This window comes from Anopheles gambiae, chromosome 2 (assembly GCF_943734735.2).
Source record: "Anopheles gambiae chromosome 2, idAnoGambNW_F1_1, whole genome shotgun sequence".
NCBI lineage: Eukaryota > Metazoa > Arthropoda > Insecta > Diptera > Culicidae > Anopheles > Anopheles gambiae.
In genome coordinates, this window is record NC_064601.1 from 53,062,169 (window position 1) to 53,085,081 (window position 22,913).

A 22,913-nucleotide genomic window follows, 5' to 3' on the forward strand; every position below is an offset into this window, starting at 1 on the left:
ACAACACTAAGGTACCTTTCACGCTCACATACACACACATATACATACAACATTCCACTTCTCCAGGTCCAGTATACAACCGTGTTCAACTCACCCAGCAGATCGACCGAGTACGATCACAATTTCATCAATGAATTTACCCTGCTTTATGTGCCTTACCCGTACTACGATCACCCAGTCCTTTTTGTTCCCTTAATTTGAATGTGTCCAACATGGCGCACAAAAAAATGAACCCCAGTATGACGGAGATGCGGAAAGCAACCGGTGAATGAGATCGATCGGCAAAGGATGCGACAGCAAAGCAGAGGGGAGGGGGACAACTGTTTGACGCGTACGACCACCCAGTCTGGTGCGAAACAGAAGGAACCGATGGTAGCCTGAAAGATGATTGACCTATCCTTCCATCCACAGCCGGGAAGAGGATGAGCCTGCGCAAGACCTTCGCAACGACGGAGACCTTCATTTCTCGGATCCGTCCATCAGCTCCAGACTGCGATCGGGATAGATTGACCTCCAGCTCTTTCAGTTAACCCCTTTCTGCTGCGCGGTCAATCTCGCCCGGCAGCACAGCATTTTCTCTCGCGTCTCGTCTTACACAATAGCACCCCAAACATGGGACGAACGATCAACGGCAAACGGCGAAGTAAAGTACCATGCCGAGCAAAGGTGGATCACCGCTTTTCCTTTCATTGCCGGGATCGTGACGCTCGATTGAACATTACGTTTTTGTTGATCCTCCGTTTGCTGTGGACGTTCGGGCGATCAGGCACAGCCGTTCGATAGCAAGGGGGAAAGGACTGGACAAGTCCTCCGGAACGATGCCTCCATGCAACGATGTCAGCCGTTGGGAAGAGAAGGAGTGCACAGACTTGACTGTATATCGCAGAGGATGCGGACTTCACGGAACTTTGTTCTTCCTGTGAGGATGAAGGTTTACGTCACCGTAGTGCCGTGTGGACGTACAAGAAACAACCTGACGCCGTGGCCGCTCACTGTCTGACGCTGAAGAAAGCGCCCGAGTTGTTCCGCATGTCAGCAGCATTTTGACGAGATCAGGCATTGATGCAAGTATCCTGTTTCGTTCGAGAATACGGGGGCGCTTTCTGTCACTCGATATCGAGGAAAGCGTAGAAACATAACGGGAAAAACTCCAGATCAAAAAGGAGCGAAAGAAAAAAATACCAATTCGTCGTTAATTTTGAGATACTTGTATTAACACAATTATCAAAACCATTGAAACTCTATCTGTCATTTTTCTTTAGCTGATAGTACAAGCCTCGTGTGCTGATAACATATTTTACTTGGTGCTACTTCATCAGCTTACATCAATCGATGATAAAGCTTGTCAAGCACAATGTAGCACAGAACGAAACAAGGAAACAATTGTAAGATGATAGTTTCTCTCTAGAGTCATGATATCTTCCAAACCCTTTTCTTTGATAGTGTGATAGACATTAATTCGATCGTTTTGGATACAGCAGCAACGAAATGTCACAGGAAGTTCCTGTTACAATGTAGAGGACTTCCTGCGGATACAAGACTGCCGGCAAAGGACATATTTCGTGTGCTTTCGTGGTCCGAGTTCGTGAGGACTTTACCCGATCGAAAGGAAACACTTTAAGAAGTAAATCGAAAAAGCAAAATGCAAGAAAAGAAGTATCAAATTCATCCAGTTTGGTGATCATCCAGCATCATCAGGTGCCTACAAGGAGGTAGCAAGCTATTCGCTTGGAAGGATCAAATAAGTTATCGATCCCTGGGTAATGAGCAGAATGATGAGCAAAAAGGTTTGAAGTTTTTTTTTTTATTCAGAAGGAACGGCTTTGGCCGTATTGCTTAAAAGGTTTGAAGTTAATATAAACAGAAGAACAATCAAACAGTAGAACTGGATAGAGATGTAAAGGGTAGAAAGTGACGAAAACGATGAATACAGTAACGTTCAAAAATTCTTATCAAGCAATTTATGTCGTTGTTGTCTTCTGTACACAAAACTAGCAACTTTGCCGTTTGCAATATGTCCTTCTACTTTATATCTAGAATAAATATATTGAATTAATTTGAGTGTATTTTTTATTTTTTATGATCGATCGTTGACAAATATCACATGAGGTAGAGTAGGTTGAAAGATCTTTCATTTTCACATTTTATTAGAAGGCAATTTTTAGGATTTACCACCAACATGTTTGTTCTATAGCATATTCGAGTTTAAAAAACTGAGAAACATCGTCAATATCTAAATGGATTAAAATGATGTTTACAATAAATCAAAATATATGCCCCATAATTCATGGTCATGTAAGATTGAAGATGTATGGATAATTTATTTCAGTGCATTCTTTAAACTCATTCCTACATTAAAAGGGTGAATAACCATTCTTGCCGTTCTCCGATAATTAAACCTGCATGATTGTGAGGAAACGGAAGGATATTGATAAAATGTATTGAAAAAGTGCTAACATTGCAGTTTGATATAGCGGACTGATCTATGTTTGGAGCGACTTTTCATAGGAACGAAATTTAGAGCGATCCTTAATATGATCTTTTGACTATTATTTGGAATGGTATTGGAAGTTTAACAAAAAAAAAAATCGGTACGTACTGTACCATTGGCGCAGGCTGGTCACATCATTGGCAGTATTCAGCTTACAAAAACAACCGTCACCACTACAAAGGACAGAGTGAAGACAGCCCCAGCACACAAACTAACTCCACATTACCATTTCTCTCTCTCCTTTCCCCTCATAATCCCCACTATCACTGTTTGCATATCGTGTAACATGGAACCCCTCCTCCTCCCTCCTCCCTCCCTTCTACCTCACCCTGTCGCATTCGTCACATTTATGCTAGCTGCATCGAATCTGCTGCCGGTTGGTCCTAACAGCGTCATGTCGTGGTCGTGGTCGTGTCGTTGCTGTTGGCCGGCTGGAATAAAATGGAGGTGGCAGTGTTTGCTGGTGTGGTTTTAGTGTGTCCCTGTTACTTGCAGTCTTATGCTATAGTTGGACACTACAATGTGAAGAGAAGTTCCTGTTCATGCATGCACCGCTCTTTCGTTCGTTCGTTCGTTCGTTGGTTGGTTGGCTGGCGGATGGAAGGGATCCGACCACGCTGTTTCCTGCCTCGTATTTCGCTCTTTTCGTTCCGCTGTTTCGTCAGCGACGATACAGGGAAGAAGGGAAGAATCGAACAGCGCTCGACCAGCCTATCCGATCGAAGCGGCGTGTGTTGGTGTGTCTGTCAAAGGAGCGATGCCAAAGGAGGGGTTGGAAAGGGCCAATGTGGTGTTGTGTCCGTCCGGTTGCAAGGGGATAGTTTTCGGAAAGTTTTCCAACAGCTCATCGTACGAAACCGTCCTTCAGTCCTTACCGTACCGTCCTTCCGAGAGTATCGACGTATTCGTCGGTGTCGTCGACCGTCTTCTTAGGCACTTTGCGTTTGACTGTGTTTTTATCCTATCCTTCCACACCTTCCCTGAAACCCTTTCACCTGCGTTCGTGCTTCTACTATATCGATTTTTGGTTGCGTCAGTGTTAACTCTGCCTGGTGTTGTGTTTTGGCACAAGTGTTTAATTCGTTTGCGAAATATGCAATGATGTGCAAGGGCAAATCGGAAGCAAATGGAATAAGCGGCATTCGCCACCGTACCCTCTAACACCATGCCCTTGATGCGAAGGTACAGCGATCAAAGCGGCACACTGACATGTTACTGTCCGATCTACGCCAAAGTGCAGCGGAGAGTGCATGTGGTGCAAGTGCAATCGGTGCAAACAGGAAGCTATAGCTATACAAGTGATCGCAAAGTGTTTGCGGAACCCCAGGTGCCTTCGTACGGTGGAGCATTACAATTGTACAGGATGCGATCCGCTGATCGATTAATGGAAGTGAAAGCGAGTGAATTATGATACTTACTGGTCGGTTGACTTCCGATGTGTACGTGGTTTATGGGTGGTGCTATTTGCTGGATTAAGCTGATTTCTCGCATGTTCGTTTTGCGCATTAAATATGCTGTCTATGTTAAGAAGGAGCGACTGAATGCCATTCCATTTTGTGTTGTTTCTTGTTTGAGTAGTTAAGTTATTTGTTTGTGTGGTTTGCGGTGGCTCACTAGTACTCGTGCGTTTTGGATGGTTCACACGGAAGAGCACAGTAACGCGTTCACTCTGGGTTAGTATTGCTTTGGATTAATGAGCATTAGTGTTTTCAACATATCCATACATAATTGATACACTAGATACATAGACCAAGCATTGATTTAATGAAGAAATCAATGTTAATAAACTCCGACTTCTGCTAGTATGGCATAATAAGAGGTTGAATGTCATGTGTACAAACGTTATGAGTCAATCCAGTATCGAAAAGCCTAATTAATATAATAATTTTGGGACATAATTCATAATTTTGGTTCTCTTAATTTAGGGACATTTTCTTGATCTCTTCTTGTTATGACGGGAACTTACAGGGGTTTCCAGTGGTTCTCATAGTTGTGGGACACTTCTTTGACTCTTTCCTATGGGAAGGGAAATTCATGTGTTGGAAATTGGACTCTATGGCACACCTTTTTAACAGGCTCTTTGGAATTTCCTATAGGATTTGTCCAACAAGCGTGCTAGAGAGTTCCCTTCATATAAAGTTCATTTCATGCAGAAAAATTCAAGAAAGTGTCCCAAACTTATCTAAAGTATCCCCTGGTAAAACGGTGTCGCCTAGAAAAGAGGTTTAAAACTCTCCTAGACAATATTCACAACAAAAACAATAAATGTTAGCCAAGCATAGAATCTCATATTACTATTTCTTTCGTGTAAAGATATCGAGCACAGATGCACTGTATAGGAGGAATTTAGCAACCAGCGAAAATTGTCGCCAGTTGGTTAAAAACTAGATTAGACAGTATAAGAACAATATAAGCAAATTAAGCGAAGAAAAGGAAGATAAAAGTGATAACATTTTAAGAGCTAATTGTCAAAGCTTTTTTTTAATTACGATAGACAGAAAACTGCAGGTATAATGCAATATTTTGCCAATTGCATAGAATTAGCGGATGATGAAAAAACGATAGTAAGCGTAGTAAATATGTCGTGTGTTGCAAATAAATAATAAAACCGTGTGTTATTTCTGAATAAGAAAGTAAAAAGGCAAAGTTTATGTGTGGAAAAGTTAATTACAATGAATAATACTGTAAATATAATCGAAAAACGATACCTGAATATGAGAGCAATAAGCTTGAATTAGATACGCTGTCTCGAGCAACCATATTAGAGATGTTCTAGTTAACTTTTAATTAAAAAAATTTAAACACCTATTTATCTTACTAATTTTGTTAAACCTAAACACTCGATCATAGAAGCTGATTAGATAGTGGACATTTTTTGCAGATCAATAACGATAAAATCCTTCATATTTAATCAATTCAATTTAATTTCGTTAGTTTTGTTTCATTCATAATTTATGTAATTAGTCCAAGAGCTTGTGATACATACATATCAACAAATATGCTTAAAGAATTGAGGGGAATAGCATAAAACCTGTTTTCCAACCCAAACAGTACAGGATTTTAACACGTTTAAAAATTGTAAAGTAAATGAATGAAATCAATTTTAATAAAATAAGTAAGGAATGGTTTGAATTGTTTTGTTCTGGCAGGCCAGTTTCGGTACTTTCAGCCCAAATGATCAATAAAATGTTAAGCAATCCAACACCAAACGGAAACAGATAATTCCCAGCGCTCTAGCAGTGCAAGTTACGCCCCCTTTTCCGCCGAAAGGGGCGTGTTCGATTGAGGTGTACACTGCAAAAATAAGCTTGCCGTACACCCGCCGTGACCTGCACCGGTCGGCAGACATTCACGAATTAAATTCCAACTGGGCAAATTTGCGTTTATTATTGGACCATTAATAATTACCTCGTTTATGGCTAACATAACTCCTTAACAATCGTACAACAATCAGTATATTTTTTGTTTGATATTATCAAGGCATGTGTAAGAGTTCTAATCAAATGAAATGCTTGTACGTAACAAGCAAATTCGCAAGAGGAAAAATATGTTTGCACATCTCAAATACACAATAACATTAAACATATTAAATAAAGAAGAGTTTCAATGTAACACCGAACGACACTTTACCAATCCAGAAGCATCACGAATCCCTGCAACCCACGCCCCAACATGCTAATGCTTGAACTTCAAAATGCTGCCAGATCCTGCTGAAATGGTTCCTTCTGTTAAGCACCGCCGATAGAGTGTGTGCTGTAATTTAATGATTTTACTTTCACCTTTTTGCCTATATTTGCAGAGTTCAATCAAATACACGAAGGTGGAGCCATGTATATATCATGTGGGAGTACGGATAGTACTCCCATGGAGCCGGAAACGGGCTATGTCCCGAACAATCCCCTCTTCGGGATGCCCCTCGACAGTCCACAGGTGAGTCCAAATGCTCGTGTGTGTGAGAGTTTTTTGGTTTTCTTCGCAGCATCTGAATCGCGCAGGACACCGCGAACGAATTGCAATGCTCGATGTAATGCTCGCTGTAACATACCGACGACCGAAATGAGTTTCTTCGTCTATCTTCTTTACGCGCATAGCTCTGCACAGTAGGAAAAAGCTGTTCTCACTTTTGCATAATTCACCCGATTTGTAATATCTGAAATTTCACATTTATTGTGACGAATCTCAGCATTACTTTTTGTGAACCATAACTCCGGTTTAGTTCTTCGGTTGTGGTTCATCGTCACGCGTCGTGTAACGGCGTCTCGGTTACTATCATTACTCAGCGCCATAGAAAGTGTGTGTATGTGTGTGTTTGTGAGCATTAGAAACAATTTACAAGTTGATTTTAATTATTCGTAAAGTGTTTCCCAGTTTGGAAAGTGAAACTTTGCGCATTGCACTGGTTGGTTGCGAAAGATAAAACGATTGGTGCTATATGAAGATCAAACAAGTGTGTGGGTTTTTAGTATAATTTGCAGAATTGGTTTTGTGGGTAGTGTAGTGTAGCGTAACAGTACGTTGTGCATAAGTTCTTCCATAAAAAAAATGTTTAGTGTAAAATAAATGTTTTCATTATTTTTTTGCCATTTTTTCGGAAATGATGTCGTTATCTTATGGATGAGATGCGTTGTTTCAGTACTAGTAGAGTTTTGCGTTTTTTTTTCTTAAGTTTCTTCTTGATAGCACGTACAATACAATTAACTAAAATCAATGTCAACGAATAATTGATTTCTAAAAAATAACACCTTTAGTAGTTTTATACATTACCATTGTGAAATGCTGCCCTACTTAATCTAACATTGTTAAAACATTGCTTGGGATTCAGATACAATTTTACTTAAGTTTTCCTTTGATTGAATTGTAGTGAAGTAAATGGTTATCGTTTAGAAGAAATCATTTCTTATTATCATGTGTTATATGTATTATAAATAAAAACTGGTCGCAAAATGTATTTAACGTCAAAAAACTACCATCTTAACCATGTAGTTAACGTCATCACCAAAAACATTGTCTTTTTTATTTATTACGGTCAACAGTGAAGGAAGTTGATCTAAAGCATGATAGGCTACCAAAATCTACCATGTTAGATGTTAGAGAAAACAAATTGAAATAATGTAAAATTTTATCATATCAATAAATTGGGCTCTACAGAAACACAGTTGTTTGAGTTGTGGGGAACGTATTCAAAACAACGAGTTTGGAATAACAGACAAAAGCACCGGAATTTAGAGGATAGTTGCGATCATTCTCAGTTTGGATTACAAAGTTTATGAAGTTATGAAGTTTATGAAACATAAAACCATATTTGTTCATTTTTAGCACAATTTCCTCCAAAAGGCAGCGATATGAGCGTGTCTGAGATGACATTGTTTAATTTAATTTAATTTGATTCATTCATTCAATCAATCAATTGCAGTATTGATTTAAATGCAGTGCAAAAATGGTATTATAATGTAAAAGTTTCATTCAAAGTTCCATGAAATCTCACAAGAATCTTTCCTCGAGGATCGATTTCAAGTTCTCAATTTTGCTAATTTTATTTAGCCATGGTTTGTGTATGATTGTAGTTCATGGAAAAAGTACCTGTTTACCAAACGGAATAAATTAAACTGGCTAAAAATTATATGCCCTTCAAACATATAATTCAAAAATCAAATATCAGGCTTATGAGTTCTTTTCACAATTCCCTGGGTTCTATTACCGTGCAATATGAACAGGACATCAATCCCTAGCATAGAAATAAATATGGCAGGCTTAGTTCCCGAAAATAAAATCAAAATGAGCATTTGTATGGACACGAGCAAGTGGACACGAGCAAAAATGAAAAATGTGGTTTGATAATACAAATTTTCTGGTATTGCAGTAATATTCTACCTCGTTGTACAGCTCTTGCTGACCTCTAAGAAAAAAAGCGTGTGAAACTCATTGTGGTGTCATCACTGCTTTTGCCAAAAGGAGACAAAGTAACGTATATTGCTTTCAAGCGTGTACATCTTTTGCTAAGCTGATCACAAGACTGTTATGCCAATGGCTTAAAACAGACATTCACGCGATGGTGTTGTAACAAAATATTGTGTAACCGGTGGTGGTCACCGTACAGACAGATAGGTAAACGGAAAAGCAAACAACGACCAGCTACTTACATCATGAGAACACATTGTACCTAAATCGAAGCTGGCCACTGGTAACAGCCTTACCCCGATCGATGTTTACTGAGTTACAGGTTTAAGCAAATCAAACCGTTTTAGGTCGGCAGCTCATCCACAGTACCGGTCTGGATCAGTCATCAGTGGCCATCTTGCATAGAACGTAATGTGCAAGTATACGACAGTGTACTGGCAGTGTGCTAATTTTGTTCCTATTTTGCTAGCGCCAACACCCCGATACGTCACGGACCTAGCACATCACGTGACGGCATGTCCTTTTTTACGATCCTAATAAGATTATATTTTGAATCGGTGCTCGTTTGTTCCTGGAACCGCGCCCCGTCGTACGCAAAAGCTGTGAAGAGACGGTGAGAGCTTGCGAATATCTATGCCGCCGGAATTGGCCACCCATAATAACCGACAACATGGCGACGGATAAATCTGTTTATTCCGCGTTGAACTACTACTACTGGTAGCGCAGTCGACAGTGGGTGGAACAGGTCGGCCGTTGTCGAGGCAGGATGGAAGGCAAAGCTCATTTAGCATGTGTCCACGTGTCCCGAGCGGAACGTTTACGCAATAGCATCAATGCCGCTATTTTACCACCCATTTTGTGACAGGCAAAGGAAAAGAACGGTTTATGATTGTATAGCAAAATCGCACTTTAAACACTTAGAGTGGTATAGCTGCAATATTTGTTCTGCATCTTATAAACACAACATGGGCCATTCTGCTGCGGCCATGTTATAGTTGGTATGCCTGACAGTTCTATTAACAAACACACAGTTTGTTACAAGTTCTCTGGAGTGATGAGAGCAAGTTCGAGCTCTTTGGGAGAAACACGATTTTGGACAAAACCCGGAGAGGAATTGGCCGATAAAAAAACAGTAAACTATGGAGGTGCCAATATCATGGTGTGGGGATGTTTTGCGTGGTCTGTGAATCGGCACGTAAAGTTGGATTGTAAGACAATTTTATTCTCCAACAATACAACGATCCTAAGCTCACAAAACCACTGCCTACTTCGGTGCATTGCGTACCATACGACTAGAATGGACACTCGGAAGCTCAGGCTTAAATCTTATTGAGAATTGTAGTCTATTCTGGACCAAAACGTTGAAAAGGGTAACGTGACCAACCGTAAAAAAATATTTGAAGCTCTGGAGAATTGAAGCCTGGTTGAATTTGAAGCCTCAACACATCCAAAACCTCGTTGGTGAAATGGTAAAACATCTGACAAGTTTTGGCTTGGACACCTCTATAGAGTGTCTATCGTACGGGAAGAGGACTTAATGTGACGGAAATCGCACTATACGGACCCCTATTATAGACAGGTTCGTGTGGAATCCAGTGGCAATTTCCAATGTGCCCGTCCGAAAAGGGTGCCGTAGCATCCAATCCCTTTAAGTTCTCATCCCTTAAGAAAGAGTCAAAAAAGTGTAAGTGAACGTGCAAAAAGTGCATTGTACAGTGTGCTTAATAAACGTAACTAACTCCAAGTAAACTTTAACGCGACACACCGATTGCTTTTCCGATCACTTTGGCTGGCTTTTATCAATAAGTTTAAGTTTAAGCAATAAGTTTAAGCAATAAGTTTAATTTAAATAAACATCAGCACAGCAGACAATAAAAAAGGCAAAGCCCAACATCCATCCATTCATAACGGTCCGTGTGCGAGCACACATTCGCAGGGGCTCTATTTTATTTTATTTTATCTACTTTTTGCATGCATCATAATAAATGTAACGTCAACATACTGACCACCACATACTCACCCACCCCTTTTCTCCCATTGCTCCGTGGCCATCTGTCTTTCTAGGAATGCCCATCGTCCTGTGGTGGTAGTGGCTGTTCCAGCTGTCAGGAGAACACAGCATCGTTGCCCCTTGCGGGACTGCACGGATCGGATTTCAGCGACTGCGGAAACTGTCTCGACCACAGCGGTGTACTGAGGTAAAACATTGATGCGAAACGAAAGTCAACTCTAAAGCTGCCTCCCGAAAGTCACAAAGAGGGACAAAAGTGTCCACAGTTTCGGCAGCGCAGCGCAAAAAAAAGGCGCAACATTTAGGCGCAGGCACACACGCACAAAAAAAAAAAGACTTAAACCACAATGCAAAACCGTCGCAGCAAACCCGGTAGGGACCCGGGATTGTGGTGTGGCAAGGGGAGCAGGAACAGCTGGGAGCAGGAGAAGAATAGTTGACGACGAATAGGAAGAAAATGGCGGGAAAATAATTTTAGAAGCTTTTGCGCAGCGTTGCGTGCTGGGGAGACGGTGAGGTCGGAATGGAGAAGGTTGCCTCAACCTATGCTTCATGTTGGGCGTTGCTGGGTGGAGAAGCATGGGCAGCATAAAACATGTCATTCAGTTGGTAAACCGCACGCTTCTTGCGCTGTGAATGAATGTCCCACCAACAACGGATGGGCGACTCCGGACCCTCCGAACCCCTTCCAAACGGGAATTATTTCAACCGATCGGCAGTTTTACAATGGACATTCGATTCTGGGGCTGGTCGCTAGTTTTCGCATTCACTCGGCAACCGTGTGAATTTCCCCCCGGTTCAGCTCAACTTCAACTCACGCTAGATTAGATTATGTACTCCTGTCAAAGGAATACCATTTCATTTTAATTATCTCTTCACCGGAGACAATTTTCTCTACTTTCCTTGCCGTAGCTGGTGGTTTTGCGTGTGAAATAATCGTCGCACATAGGAAAGGGCGAGTCTATTTTCCTCCCCAATGAGACCCACTGTGAGCAAATTGTGTCCATCCATGCCGCTGCATGGATTACTCGGTAAGCGTGGAGAGCCCTTGGCGGAAGGCGCTATCGAGTTACTCGCCTCGAAGATGCATTGGCGAAGCTGTAAACCGATCGGCATGCGAACCTCGGACGGCATGAATGGGGCTTAATTTGCGGCCTGCCCGGTCACGTCGCTGTACGTTCGACTAGAACACTGGCGAACCGCGGTGTTCAAATTAAATCAGATTAAATTAAGTGCGAAAACAACATATCATAACAACCGGTAGAAACGATGGCGCATTGCTGCCAGCATCATGCCGATTTCCCGATGAAAAAAATAAAACCATAAAAACTCTGCTAAAGGATAACGAGGCCGGCCTGGTGATATGATCGTCAACTCGTACGATTTAACAACATGCCTGTCATAGATTCAAGTCCCGAATGGGGACCGTGCCCGTAAGACTGGCGTAAGACTGACTATCCTGCTATGGACAGTGAGTAAGTCAATGTAAGCCAAGCCCACTAGTACCCAAGAGGTACCGTTGTTGGTTGTAGTGCCAAAACAGTAGAAGGAGATCCCGGCATGAATTTACGATCAGTTTCAGATTCGGCATGGCTTCAAGATCACTTCCAATATCGTAATGGATGCAGCATCAGTCCCAGTACCAGTTCAGAAACTCTTCCAGGACAGGAATAATTCAGAATCAGTTCAAGGACCGATATGAATTGGAGATCTGTGACAGGACCGATAAGCGTGGGAAATCTATCTCAGGACCGTTATAGGTCCAGTATCAGTTCCTGGACCTGTATGGGTTATGTATAAATTCGAGCAACGGTGTGAGTTCAGGACCAGTTCCAAGAATTAGTACAGAGTAAGCACTAATCATAGAAGCAGTATGGGTTGGGACATGGGTTGAGGATCAAGTACAGTAATTTTATAGGTTCAAATAACAATTTCAGGACCAATATGGATTTCCGACTTGATCCAAAGCCAATGTGGATTCAGGATCCTGTTCTCATTCCGATATGGGAAGAGTATCAGTTCCTGGCCAGATATCAAGACCAGCTTTAAGGCTGATAAAGGTTCAGAATCAGTTACATATTCGGTATGATTTCGGAATCAGTTCCAGGACTGAAATGGGTTGAGAATCATATCCCGGGTTGGAGAGGTTTCAAGACCAGTTCCAGTATTGTTATGGTTTCAGGAGCAGTTACAGATTTGGAATTTGTGTTTAGGATCAGATATACTTCCGGTAATGGTTAAGAATCAGTCTTCTTTTCCTTTCATCTGCCCTGGAGTAATGCCTTTTTCCACACCCTGAAGTACTTCAGCTATTTTGCTTAGCTCATTGACCTATTACCACGAATGGAGACCCTAAGCGGTCACACAAATGCAGGCCGTTACGATGAGCGAGAGTTTGTATGACGATTTTTAAACTAGAGAAGGATTGAGAAGCAAATTGAATTGTGAGCAGGTTTTTTTTCTTCGGAGCCCTTCGAGACCTCGGTTGAGGCCCCACGTGGTCTCTTAGTTTGCGTACTGCTTAATCTGCCACTGGCTAAGCTATTTAATTGGGACAAATTAACTAATAATACAATATACAATATATAATACGTTGCAGGTAACGAGTGCAAGCATCTTTTGTGTCATTTTCACAACCCTTTTTTTCTCCTCTCAAACAGCTCACAAAGCAACCTTGGCAGCTACTGGAGCGAGGACATGAGCACATTTCCCGGCCTGCCTCCGCTGGACATCGATCCACTACCGAGCTTGTTTCCCTTTTCTCCCTGTGGTGCTTCCTACAAGTGAGTAATCGTCCCCGTTTTCCGTTACCGTGCATACCGAAGAGGACTTACCTCAACATACCACCTCCCTCTCCTACCTCTCACCTCAGTAGACCGGAGCGACCGACGCATGACGTTGCGGACGTGTTGCTGTCGCTGAAGCACGCCGTTCTGAAGCAGAGCCCAGACCCGCCACCGATCGGTCAGGGGCAGAGCTTTGCCACCCCGCAGGCCTCCCTCTCGTACACCGTCCATCCGCAGATGCTGCTGTCGCCGGCCAGTCACCATGGGCACGGATCGCATGCGCACTACAACCAGATGCCATCGCAGACGGGTGGCCCCTACAGCACCAACTATTACGACTCGTCCTGCGCACAACACTCCGCTCCCCCGATGTATCCCAGCATGAGCGTCAACGTCAGCATGAACATGACAATGCACGGGTACGGTGCGGAAGCGTCCGTCCCCATGCAGTGCTCCCAGATGCAGTGGGGAGCGCAGAATGCCGCCTCGTCCGTGAACGTGCTCTATCCGCCACTGCTCAGCCCGGTGCCGTACCCTCCCGGCACGACCTACTCCTTTACTGCGGACTTTCGCCCGCAAAGTCAGCCACCCCCTCCGCCTCCCTCCGGAGGCTCGCTGTCTCCACTGGCGCACGATTCGTCGCGCAGCTCTTCCACAATGACTCCCCAGAAACAGGTTCTGCCGCAAGCGCAACATCTCCAACAGCACCAGCAACAGCAACAAACGCTTCAGCAACAGCAGCAACAGCAGCAGCAGCAGCATCAGCAACAGCAGCTCCAGCAGCATCAGTATTACCAACATGCACACCATGCTCACCATCATCCCCAGCAGCACCAACAGCAGCAGCAGCATCATCATCACCACCACCATCACCACTCACAGTCGGGTTCGGCGGCCGTATCGCCCAACGCCGACTGCACACCACCAAAGAGCACCACCCCGCCCGACTTTGGCACCGTCGTGGACCATCAGTCCACGCCGCCAACAACCACCACCTCGGCTGCGGCAGTTGCTGTGGCGGCGGCATCCGCCGTGGGATTCGCGGCCGCCCTCAAGATGAAGGCCGAAAGTCGTGTGCTTGGTCTGGGCTTTGCGGACACCGTCGACCAGCGGACAGCGGCCATTGGCGAGGACGACGAAGAGGAGGACGGCAGCGGCAGTGGCAGTGACGGTGCGGCAGGCGGTGACAGCAAGCCAAATCTCTGCCGACTCTGCGGCAAGACGTACGCACGGCCCAGCACGCTCAAGACGCACCTGCGCACACACTCGGGCGAACGGCCGTACCGCTGCCCGGACTGCAACAAGAGCTTCTCGCAGGCGGCCAACCTGACCGCACACGTCCGCACGCACACGGGCCAGAAACCGTTCCGTTGTCCCATTTGTGATAGGCGCTTCTCGCAAAGCTCCAGTGTTACGACGCACATGCGAACGCACTCTGGCGAACGGCCGTACCGGTGCCGGGCGTGCAAGAAGGCGTTCTCGGACAGTTCCACGCTGACGAAGCATCTGAGGATACACAGCGGCGAAAAACCGTACCAGTGCAAACTTTGTCTACTAAGGTAAGGGGCCCACAAGTAGCTTGATGTGTGTGTTTGTCCTTCCACAGGAGCAGCTGTAGAAGGCAAAGCAACAGCATAATTCTAACAAATCCACTCACCTTTCTGCCCTTTTTCTTCTGCGTTAGATTTTCACAATCCGGCAACCTGAACCGTCACATGCGCGTTCACGGCAACAACGGGCAAGCGCTGATTACTTGACACCAAAAAACGTCGCAACTTTCGTCTGCATCGTCCGTCGGTCACGGCAGTCTTCTGCCAGCACACTACCACCGTCATCCGTACCAGTCCTATCAGCATCACCAATACCAGCAGCAGCAGCAACAGCACCAGCACTATCAGCAGCAGCAACAGCACCAGCAGCAGCAACACCAACTCGCCGAATCCGTTTCAACGGGACACCATCTTGCCGCCCACTCGGAGGCGGCCACGGCAGCGGCAGCACAGTACTTTTACAACCAAAATGCAGGCAGCTTCCACCACCATCACCATCACTACAATCGCGCCTGCACTTCGATTGCTGCCAGCTCGGCTGTGTCCAGTGCTGCCAGCCAGAGCAGTTCCGGCACGACCACCACACATCCGTTCAAGTCACTTCCGACGGCAACACAGCTGTCCTACTTCGAGGAGTACCACCACTTCCAACAGCAGCAGCAGCAGCGCACTAAATACGAGGACAACCTGACGTTGTTCGGGAGGAATAATTTTGTGAATATATTTTAACTGGATTTCGTTAGAACAGGAAAAACAAATTAAGGGCAAACGCGAAACAGTCCAATGCGAAACCACACTCTGGTTGTACGATCATTGGTTGCTATGGTGACAAGCCTTTTGTTCGCAATTAAACCCCCCCCCCCCCCCACCCAACGCCGTGAGATCTAGTCATCCAACCCGGAGGCCTGTGTAGTGTTAGGCACTGACAAAAACCAGGACGATTCCCAGCTTTGCTCTTAAAATGATATCGTTGTAATACGATTGATATTAAAATACAAAACGGCACAGACACTTCTCGGACGCGGCAGGAGACGGAAGTAGGAATATTAATAAAAACGAACAAAGAACGCATACTTACTATACTTAGCATTTAATTAGAAACTAAGCTCAGTTCTGAAGTCTGTTTTGTTGCATCATTCCGAGAATACTCAAAGACAGATGCGCTGCATCATGCATCCAATACAGCAGTTACACGTGTAATCGTAGCTCGATTTACAGGTGCATACAAATCCGTGCAAGCACTAAGATTGAGGAGAAGCAGAAATGTAAGTAACATTTCTACAACAAAGATTATTATTAAATAAAACAAAAGTGTACAACCACCATGTACAAATCGTACCCATTCTACGCTGGTAAATTCAATACAAAATGGTAATTACTATACAGTTCCATTATACTTTTACTAGCGCCAGCATAAATATATAAAAAAGAGGAACGTGATGATATTTGAATCAAATTTCTGTTACAACCAATTGTCCCGTTGCAATCATGCAATCATTTTTTTTCATAATTTTTATTGAAAATCATATAGCAAACCTTTCGTGTCACTCTTAATCGCGATAATTATCGGGCATTGCACCGCAATTCTAAACTTCTTATCAATAACATACTATCGCATGCAAAATTATATCTTATTGCGTGTTTTTGACTCATCTTCTTTTCTGCTCCCGAACAAAGCAGACCAACCTATAGCATATATAATGCCTTGGCAAAATTGCTTCTGGGCGTTGCGATATCGCAAAGTTCGATTTTTCTGATTCTTTTGAACATTCTCGTCATTTTCTGTGCTCTCCTATCCTATTCGGGTGTTTCCTTCATGGTATTTCCTTCGCCTTTTTCACCTTGTACAATCGCATCTCGAAGCCGGAGAGTAATCTTGTAAGGTTGGGTCATAAATTAGGTCTGACGTCATATACCTTTTACCCTTATCGATATATCTGATGGTGGATTTGTTGGCGGCTTGTTTATTCAGAGTCTTAGAGCTATCAGATGTCGAATATATGGTTCGAATGTACACATTTTCCGAGCAAGTGTGGGAAATTAATGTTCTTAATCGTAGCTGAGAGATGATCACACATTTTTTTTGCTTAATATTATTAATGTTTTAAAAAAGGAATCGAAAAAACAAACAAAACAATGGTGCGATAATCGACTGCATTCATATGCTAGCGAGCGGGTGTTGTTATGTGGTAGTTCTCTTTTCTTCTCAAACCAAGAGCATCGAACATGCAACATAACAAATTAATAATAAAAAAGAGACCATATTGTGATTCTCGCAGAAACGCAGAGAATGAAATCAATAAACGCATTTAAAAGGTAAGATTATCATGTTTTTGGTTCGACTAGGCTTCTAGTGCATTCGTTAATCGATCATGTCGTTTGCCTGGTTGCTATTGTTGGGGGATAATTTCATGAACAAGGGGCGAATTAAAAAATCATAACAATTCAAGATAAAAGAATATCGTAGGACCGTACTCATCCGTCCGATGCATAACTAACTCTAAATAATTCGTATTAAAAGAAGAGGAAAATAAGCCCAAACGGACTGTGAAGAAACTCGCTTACGTAGCATATTAACGTTCTTGCTGCAGATTGATGTTGATCTTCCAGCAGCCCTGTTATATATGCTGCTCGATCGGAGGATGTACCGGTGATGCTACTACATCACGAACACCTTTTCAATCTTTGGCGAACGGAACGTTTCGTTTGTTTTGGGGCAGACAAGTACGTCGTTCTCGCGACGCATCTGCTCGATCGCTTGCTGACCAAAGATCTGTCCATTTGGTAGCATCATCGGCAGGTTGTGTTCATTCAACGGTTTGCCAGTAATTCTGAAAGTGAACAAAAGTTTTGTTTAATTGATCCACAAATGCCTCCTCTCGATTTCGAGCCTTACCTGCAAATCAGCCGACTCTGGGCACAGTGCGAGAACGGCAAATTCTCCGCTATCTCGTTCACATTCTCCTGGCATACCGGGCAGTTCATGTTTCTGGATGTGTGCGAATAGCATTGGGGCGTTTTCAGTGCTGAAATGCCCGCCTGTACGGCCACACTCAGTACCGACTGGGCCGGCAGCTGAAACAGCCGATAGTTTTCCAGCCGGAAGTGTAGCACCAGATCGTGCCAGCGCTGCGGATCGAACAGCGTTTTGTACGGTTCGATCTCCGTACTCACCGGGAAGGCCAGCAGTGCCATACACTGGCGTATCTCCTTCAGCTGCTCGTGCTCAAATGCCGGGAAGTACTTCTGTGCATGGCGCACCGCCAGCAGTCGCTTATCGTCGCGGATCAGCTCGACGAACTCTTGCACGCGCAGCTGGAACTCGATCGTGGAGTTTATCTTCTTCAGCTTCGACTTGTTGTCATTGCACCAGGCGATGCACTTCACCGTACAACGGTTCACCAGATCGCGCTCCACCTCGCGTGTCACCTGGAAGATGTCCAGGTTGGTCAGATCGCGGATTCCGCTGCGCTCAGCCAATCGTTCCGCGGTGTCGTAGTATCCCAGGCGCAGGAAATGCTCCACGATCATGCGGTCCAGCCGGATCTTCTTCCACTGGTTCGTGGCAGCTGCCTGCAGTTCCAGCGTGGTGGCATCGACTGGCGGATTGACGTTCTGCTTCAGATGCTCCAGCCGCCGTTTGCAGACGAACCCGGCCGACAGCTCCTCGGAGATACTTTCCTCGGCCTTGCGCTTCAGCACCTGCAGCCGTTCGACTACCCCGCCCAGAAGACGCGATATTTCCGTACTGTCGGATCCCTCCGTCAGTCCCTTCTCCAGCTCGGACGCCACATTCTGTATCTGGCTCAATTCGCGATCCAAAGTCTTTTGAGCGATTCGGAAGCGTTTGTTCAAAATTTCATACGGTACCTAAAAGAGACGGAAGAGAGGGAGAGAGAGAAAGAGTGTGCGGATGATGTCCGGAACATAGGAAATTCAACAACAACCGAATAGTGTCGCAGGAATCAACTGATCATTGTGTCACCGTTGCTGTAATTCACCTAAACCAAATCTAACAGCTGACGTTCACTTTTGGCTGCGAAGGGAGCGGTTAGGGTGAAGGTAAGGGCGAGTAGTATGCTGGGCACAAAAATGGAATGAAAAAAGGCACTTGACAAGTGCACAGAACTGCAAACCCCATTTTATTTGCCTGACCTCACGCCCGCAATAGAAACAGCTTTATTGACAAGTAATATACGGTCCATTTTGTCACAGATGCGCTCATCACCAGCAGGTTTTGCAATTACGACGCAAATAGACAAGCATATTTTGGACTGTCCAAAAACACCAACGAACGAATGACAAAATAATACAGGTGCAAATTCTTACCTTCAGGGTAGGATGTTCCATTGCACGGATTTCGGCCATTGCTGCCTCGAAGATAATGCCTGAGATTGCGTTGTGTATGTTAAAGGAAAAAATTCACACTAGACGTCACTGCTGTTGCTGGTGGTGCTGATGCTGTTGGTGCTGTTTGTGTCTCGCAGCAGTAATGGTGGCAATGAAACCACCCAAACCAGAACGGTGCAACAAAGATATTGCGTTTGTGTTTGCTTCCGATTGTCGCCAACTACATCTCATTCTAGCCACTGTACTGCAAAGGCTGGCACTTACGAGGAAGCAACCGAGGTAAGTTGTCGATCTCTGCGTGGTTTCGATAGCGAACGATGTAAGGATTGGAAAGACACGAATTCGCTACGCCAAACCTGAACTACGCTGACTGCTTTTCTCGTGAGTTTTCTTTTATCTCCAACACTCTAGCTTCTTTTATGCCACAACAACAAAGTTCGCCATCTCAGCCACACTTGGGCGCTGTTGGCTGTAGAGTGAAAGAGAACACGAGAGAGTTGTTTTGATTCGACTGCCCATATGACTGTTTGACGTTTGGTAACGCATAGCGATGACAGTGAAGCGTTACGAAATCACGGGCTAGCACAATGGTAATTCTGCGGAAAATGTTGGACTATTATTCAAATTGTATTTTTTTTCATGATGAACGGTTATCATTTCGTTTATAAAAATTTATTGGTAATAATGAGAGTACCCTGATAGTTAATTAGGTACATGCACGATACTGGCCAATAAAGACGCGGTGTATTCCTATCCAGACGTGTATTCGGTACCAAGGAGTAATTTTCTGTAAAGTTCAGTTCACGGGCCGCATTGCTTCAAAAATAACTATGTTGAGGGCCATTTGACGCTACCTTTAACTTATGAGTGAACGTTTAAAATTCGTTTTTATAACGAAATACTAACGATACTTGTACAGTTTCGTGTTACTAAAGCTTGATTTTAGTCTAAGAAAAGTAAAACATACAATTTCATTTGAAAAAGTTATAATAACGTAATATTTATATTAACTCTGGCAAATTCATCATATAAATAAAATAATATAAGCTCCGCAATATAAGCTCTTGAGGGCCGCATGTGGCCCGCGGGCCATAGTTTGGAGACCCCTGGAATAGATCGTAACTCCAAGAAAGAATGCTTTGTTAGTTTATGTTTAGTTTATTTTATCCTTCCAAAAAGGATCGAGTCACCCATATACAAGATCTCTGTTTAATTTCTCATTATCATTATCTTTTGCAAAACATACATGAAAAGATCTCCTACAGCCGGTAATAATTCCTTCGATTTTTAATTTTAGTCGTTTGAAGAATTTATGATATTATTTGATGTTACCTGCATAAATTTGCTGTTATACGTGAACTATGTTTCTTTCACTATTCCTCATCCATGACATTTATTACCCAAATCAACAGCACGCCCTAAATTGACCATAAACCAAATTTACACATTGATTTATTGATTGATCTTCTTTATTTAATTATCGAACAAAACAAAACAACAGGTCACATAACCGGAGAATATCGATCGAGTTTACCATGGTACAACTAATCGAGCTTTCGAATCCGTTTGCGTGTCGTATTTCTTTCTTTTTTTTTATCACCAGTTTGTAGTGTATAGTCTTATGTACAAATTTTCGAAATAAAGAAAGATAGCTGTAGATACCACACCACGTACTTTAGGAGAAAGAGACTAATAAGAGCACCAGACCTGTCCACACCAGTTACATCGAGCCGATCGGACGCTTCTCCGCGAAATCTAACGATTGGCAACCGTAGTGATTGATGCTTGAATAGTAAGCTTTTTTGCAAAGTTCTTATCAGCCTAGAGGTAGCTAAACGAGGCGGATATGCTGGGTGGAGGGGTTACTGCAAGGGGGAAGAATAAATAAACAGCACATTCCTCCTCATTTATCATCAACGTCACGCTGTTCCTCCCCGATTGTTGGAGACACGATCATACATTATACGACAGATCATACATGAACTGAATGTACAGTTTTTGCTTGATCAGCAGTATTTTACATCGCACAGGCTTCTGACGAAAATGTCTCAACAAGATGTAAGATGCAAATGCTATGCTGTCGAGTTTCTGTCATTTCAACGAAGAAACAGATCGTAGATCGTTTAAATCGGGCTTGATGGTTTCAATAATATCATATATCCGATAAGAACTCGTGTGCTTGTCTTGTTACTGCATTCAATACTTGTGAACTTTGATTATTTCAAAAAATTGCTGATACTTCCAAACTGTTTGCTCGAACAATCTTATTTACACACACACACCCACCCACTCTTCTATATACTCTTCCAGAGGCAATGGACACAAAAAAGCAATCTTCCGAAATTCAAACTTTGTAAACTGATAGAGGTTTGACACACGAAACAATTTGGATGATAACCGATGAATGGTATAGATCTTCGATAACGGTAGAACGATCGGAAGGAGGTTGCTTCTGCCATCGCTGTAGTTTCAGCGAAAGACGCAGAGAAAACCTTCACAATATGTACAATATAAAATTAACAACGTTTTGCTTTAAAAATCCGTTTCCTTCAGAGCTTCTGCAAGTGCGAAACCTTGTGGGCTAGGGGGCTCTAGGAGCGGTCTAAAACCTAGTTGGACCGCGGTATCCGGTGCACCGTGTGCAGCGAACACATAAAACACGACCGAACGCTAAGTTTTGACTTGTGGGATCGCTTATTTACCGATAGGTCATCGGTTGCGATTGAACAAGGAAGAGGATTAGTCGGAATGACTCTGTGGCTGTTGATGCTGCTGCTGAATAGATTTGCTATCGTTGGCACTGAGCACAAAGATGGGTGAGCTATAGTCGACATACTTGTCCGCACCGATGGCGAAGATTTTCTCCCCGTTGGAGTAGTGCTTGGTCTTGGTGCTGCGGCCCCGCTTAAGCATCACAAACACCACGAAGATGGCGACTAGGAAGGCGGAAGCCGTCGCCAGCACGAACACGATCGTCTGGAACGTGTTCTCCGGTATGCCGGACGATGGCTGGGCTAGTGGAAGACCGACCGAGATGCGGTGCGCAAATCGCGACTGCGTCATGTCCGCTATAAGCTGACCATGGTACAGCGCAAACGATCCATCGCGCACCATTTCCTCGATCGCGTACGCATCATCGACCTTGGTGCTTTCGATCAGATCGAACCGCAGCGTAACGCTTCCGTCGGCGTTCTCCTGCACCCGGTAGTTGTCATAAATGCTGCCAACCAGCATGGACAGCTCGGTGCGCAGCGTTTCGTACACGTGCAGCAGCGGTCGCTGCGGATGCATGTTGTTTAATCGCAGCTCGATCTCAACCACATCGATCGGTGTGAAGATACAGGATCGCTGACCACGCTTGAAGGTGCTGGACAGTGGCAGTTGGTTGCCGGCCGCATCGACACACCAGCACGTGTCCCCGTTGCACTGCATCGGTTCGAACGAGCCGGCCGTATCGCAGGCCACGGGGAAGGAAGCAGCCATTTGCAGGGCTTGGCAGCGTGTGGCCGATGCACTCAGCCGCTTGGCGATCGGTTCGGCTCCATTTTCGCTAATATAGTTGCGGCTCTCGGCAGTGCGTGCCAGCTCGATCACCTTCTCAGTGGCGGAGGACACCGATCCGATGTAGCGCGGCTCGGGGGCATAGTTGGAACTGGCCACGGACACGGGCTGTACGGGTTCAAGGTCCTCGTCCACCAGGTAGTTGTTCTCGTCCACCAGGAACGTGATCTGGCGGATCAGTTCTTCCATCACTTGTAGGAGAGATAGTTAATGTACATAATGTGGGTTGTGAGTAAATTTGAGATTGCATGACGTCACTAACTATA

At 44.2% G+C, this 22,913-nt stretch overlaps 4 protein-coding genes across 8 annotated transcripts in view; 2 read left to right on the forward strand and 2 right to left on the reverse strand.

Moving 5' to 3' along the window:
* The first annotated feature begins 3,032 nt into the window (after nucleotides 1-3,032).
* Nucleotides 3,033-15,007, forward strand: LOC1274478 (protein glass). Of its 4 annotated transcripts, none has more exons than XM_061642842.1 (6): nucleotides 3,033-4,164; nucleotides 6,291-6,421; nucleotides 10,454-10,587; nucleotides 13,061-13,183; nucleotides 13,276-14,745; nucleotides 14,871-15,007. In XM_061642842.1, exons 1-6 carry the CDS (start codon nucleotides 4,125-4,127, stop codon nucleotides 14,941-14,943), a joined length of 1,971 nt encoding a protein of 656 aa, XP_061498826.1. In that variant the 5' UTR covers nucleotides 3,033-4,124; the 3' UTR covers nucleotides 14,944-15,007. The 4 variants fall into 4 exon arrangements, with proteins under 4 accessions (XP_061498826.1, XP_061498825.1, XP_061498828.1 ...); XM_061642841.1 differs by having other exon boundaries at nucleotides 3,034-4,164; nucleotides 13,273-14,745; XM_061642844.1 differs by lacking the exons at nucleotides 3,033-4,164; nucleotides 6,291-6,421 and adding an exon at nucleotides 6,474-7,001 and having other exon boundaries at nucleotides 13,273-14,745.
* On the forward strand, nucleotides 14,950-16,074 carry LOC133392144 (sex-determining region Y protein-like; the record flags this gene model as incomplete). The annotated part of the gene is made up of 1 exon (XM_061650929.1): nucleotides 14,950-16,074. A coding segment is annotated over one exon (516 nt), but the record flags the coding sequence as incomplete, so codon positions are not given.
* Nucleotides 16,075-16,208: 134 nt separating this feature from the next.
* Nucleotides 16,209-19,617, reverse strand: LOC1274479 (E3 ubiquitin-protein transferase MAEA). Its single transcript, XM_313610.6, has 3 exons — nucleotides 19,066-19,617; nucleotides 17,633-18,606; nucleotides 16,209-17,567 (listed from the first exon to the last, which is right to left on the reverse strand). Exons 1-3 carry the CDS (start codon nucleotides 19,102-19,104, stop codon nucleotides 17,396-17,398), a joined length of 1,185 nt encoding a protein of 394 aa, XP_313610.3. The 5' UTR covers nucleotides 19,105-19,617; the 3' UTR covers nucleotides 16,209-17,395.
* Nucleotides 19,618-20,537: 920 nt separating this feature from the next.
* LOC1274480 (uncharacterized) overlaps nucleotides 20,538-22,913 on the reverse strand; it is a 47,286-nt gene continuing 44,910 nt past the window's right edge. For both annotated transcript variants that reach the window (XM_061642779.1, XM_061642780.1), the window contains one exon: nucleotides 20,538-22,838. In XM_061642779.1, the coding sequence (XP_061498763.1) occupies nucleotides 21,826-22,838 (1,013 nt within the window). In that variant the 3' untranslated portion in view covers nucleotides 20,538-21,825. The remainder of the gene's footprint in view (nucleotides 22,839-22,913) is intronic.

Bases quoted from the DNA above. Each gene is read 5' to 3' on its own strand.
- LOC1274479 (XM_313610.6), bottom strand. From the start codon at position 19,104: ATGGCCGAAATCCGTGCAATGGAACATCCTACCCTGAAG. The intron at 18,607-19,065 runs GTAAGAATTTGC...CGTCTCTTTTAG, and splicing joins TGGAACATCCTACCCTGAAG to GTACCGTATGAAATTTTGAA. The intron at 17,568-17,632 runs GTAAGGCTCGAA...GTTCACTTTCAG, and splicing joins CAGAGTCGGCTGATTTGCAG to AATTACTGGCAAACCGTTGA.
- LOC1274478 (XM_061642841.1), top strand. From the start codon at position 4,125: ATGGTTCACACGGAAGAGCACAGTAACGCGTTCACTCTGG. The intron at 10,588-13,060 runs GTAAAACATTGA...CCTCTCAAACAG, and splicing joins GACCACAGCGGTGTACTGAG to CTCACAAAGCAACCTTGGCA. The intron at 13,184-13,272 runs GTGAGTAATCGT...CTCTCACCTCAG, and splicing joins CCCTGTGGTGCTTCCTACAA to TAGACCGGAGCGACCGACGC.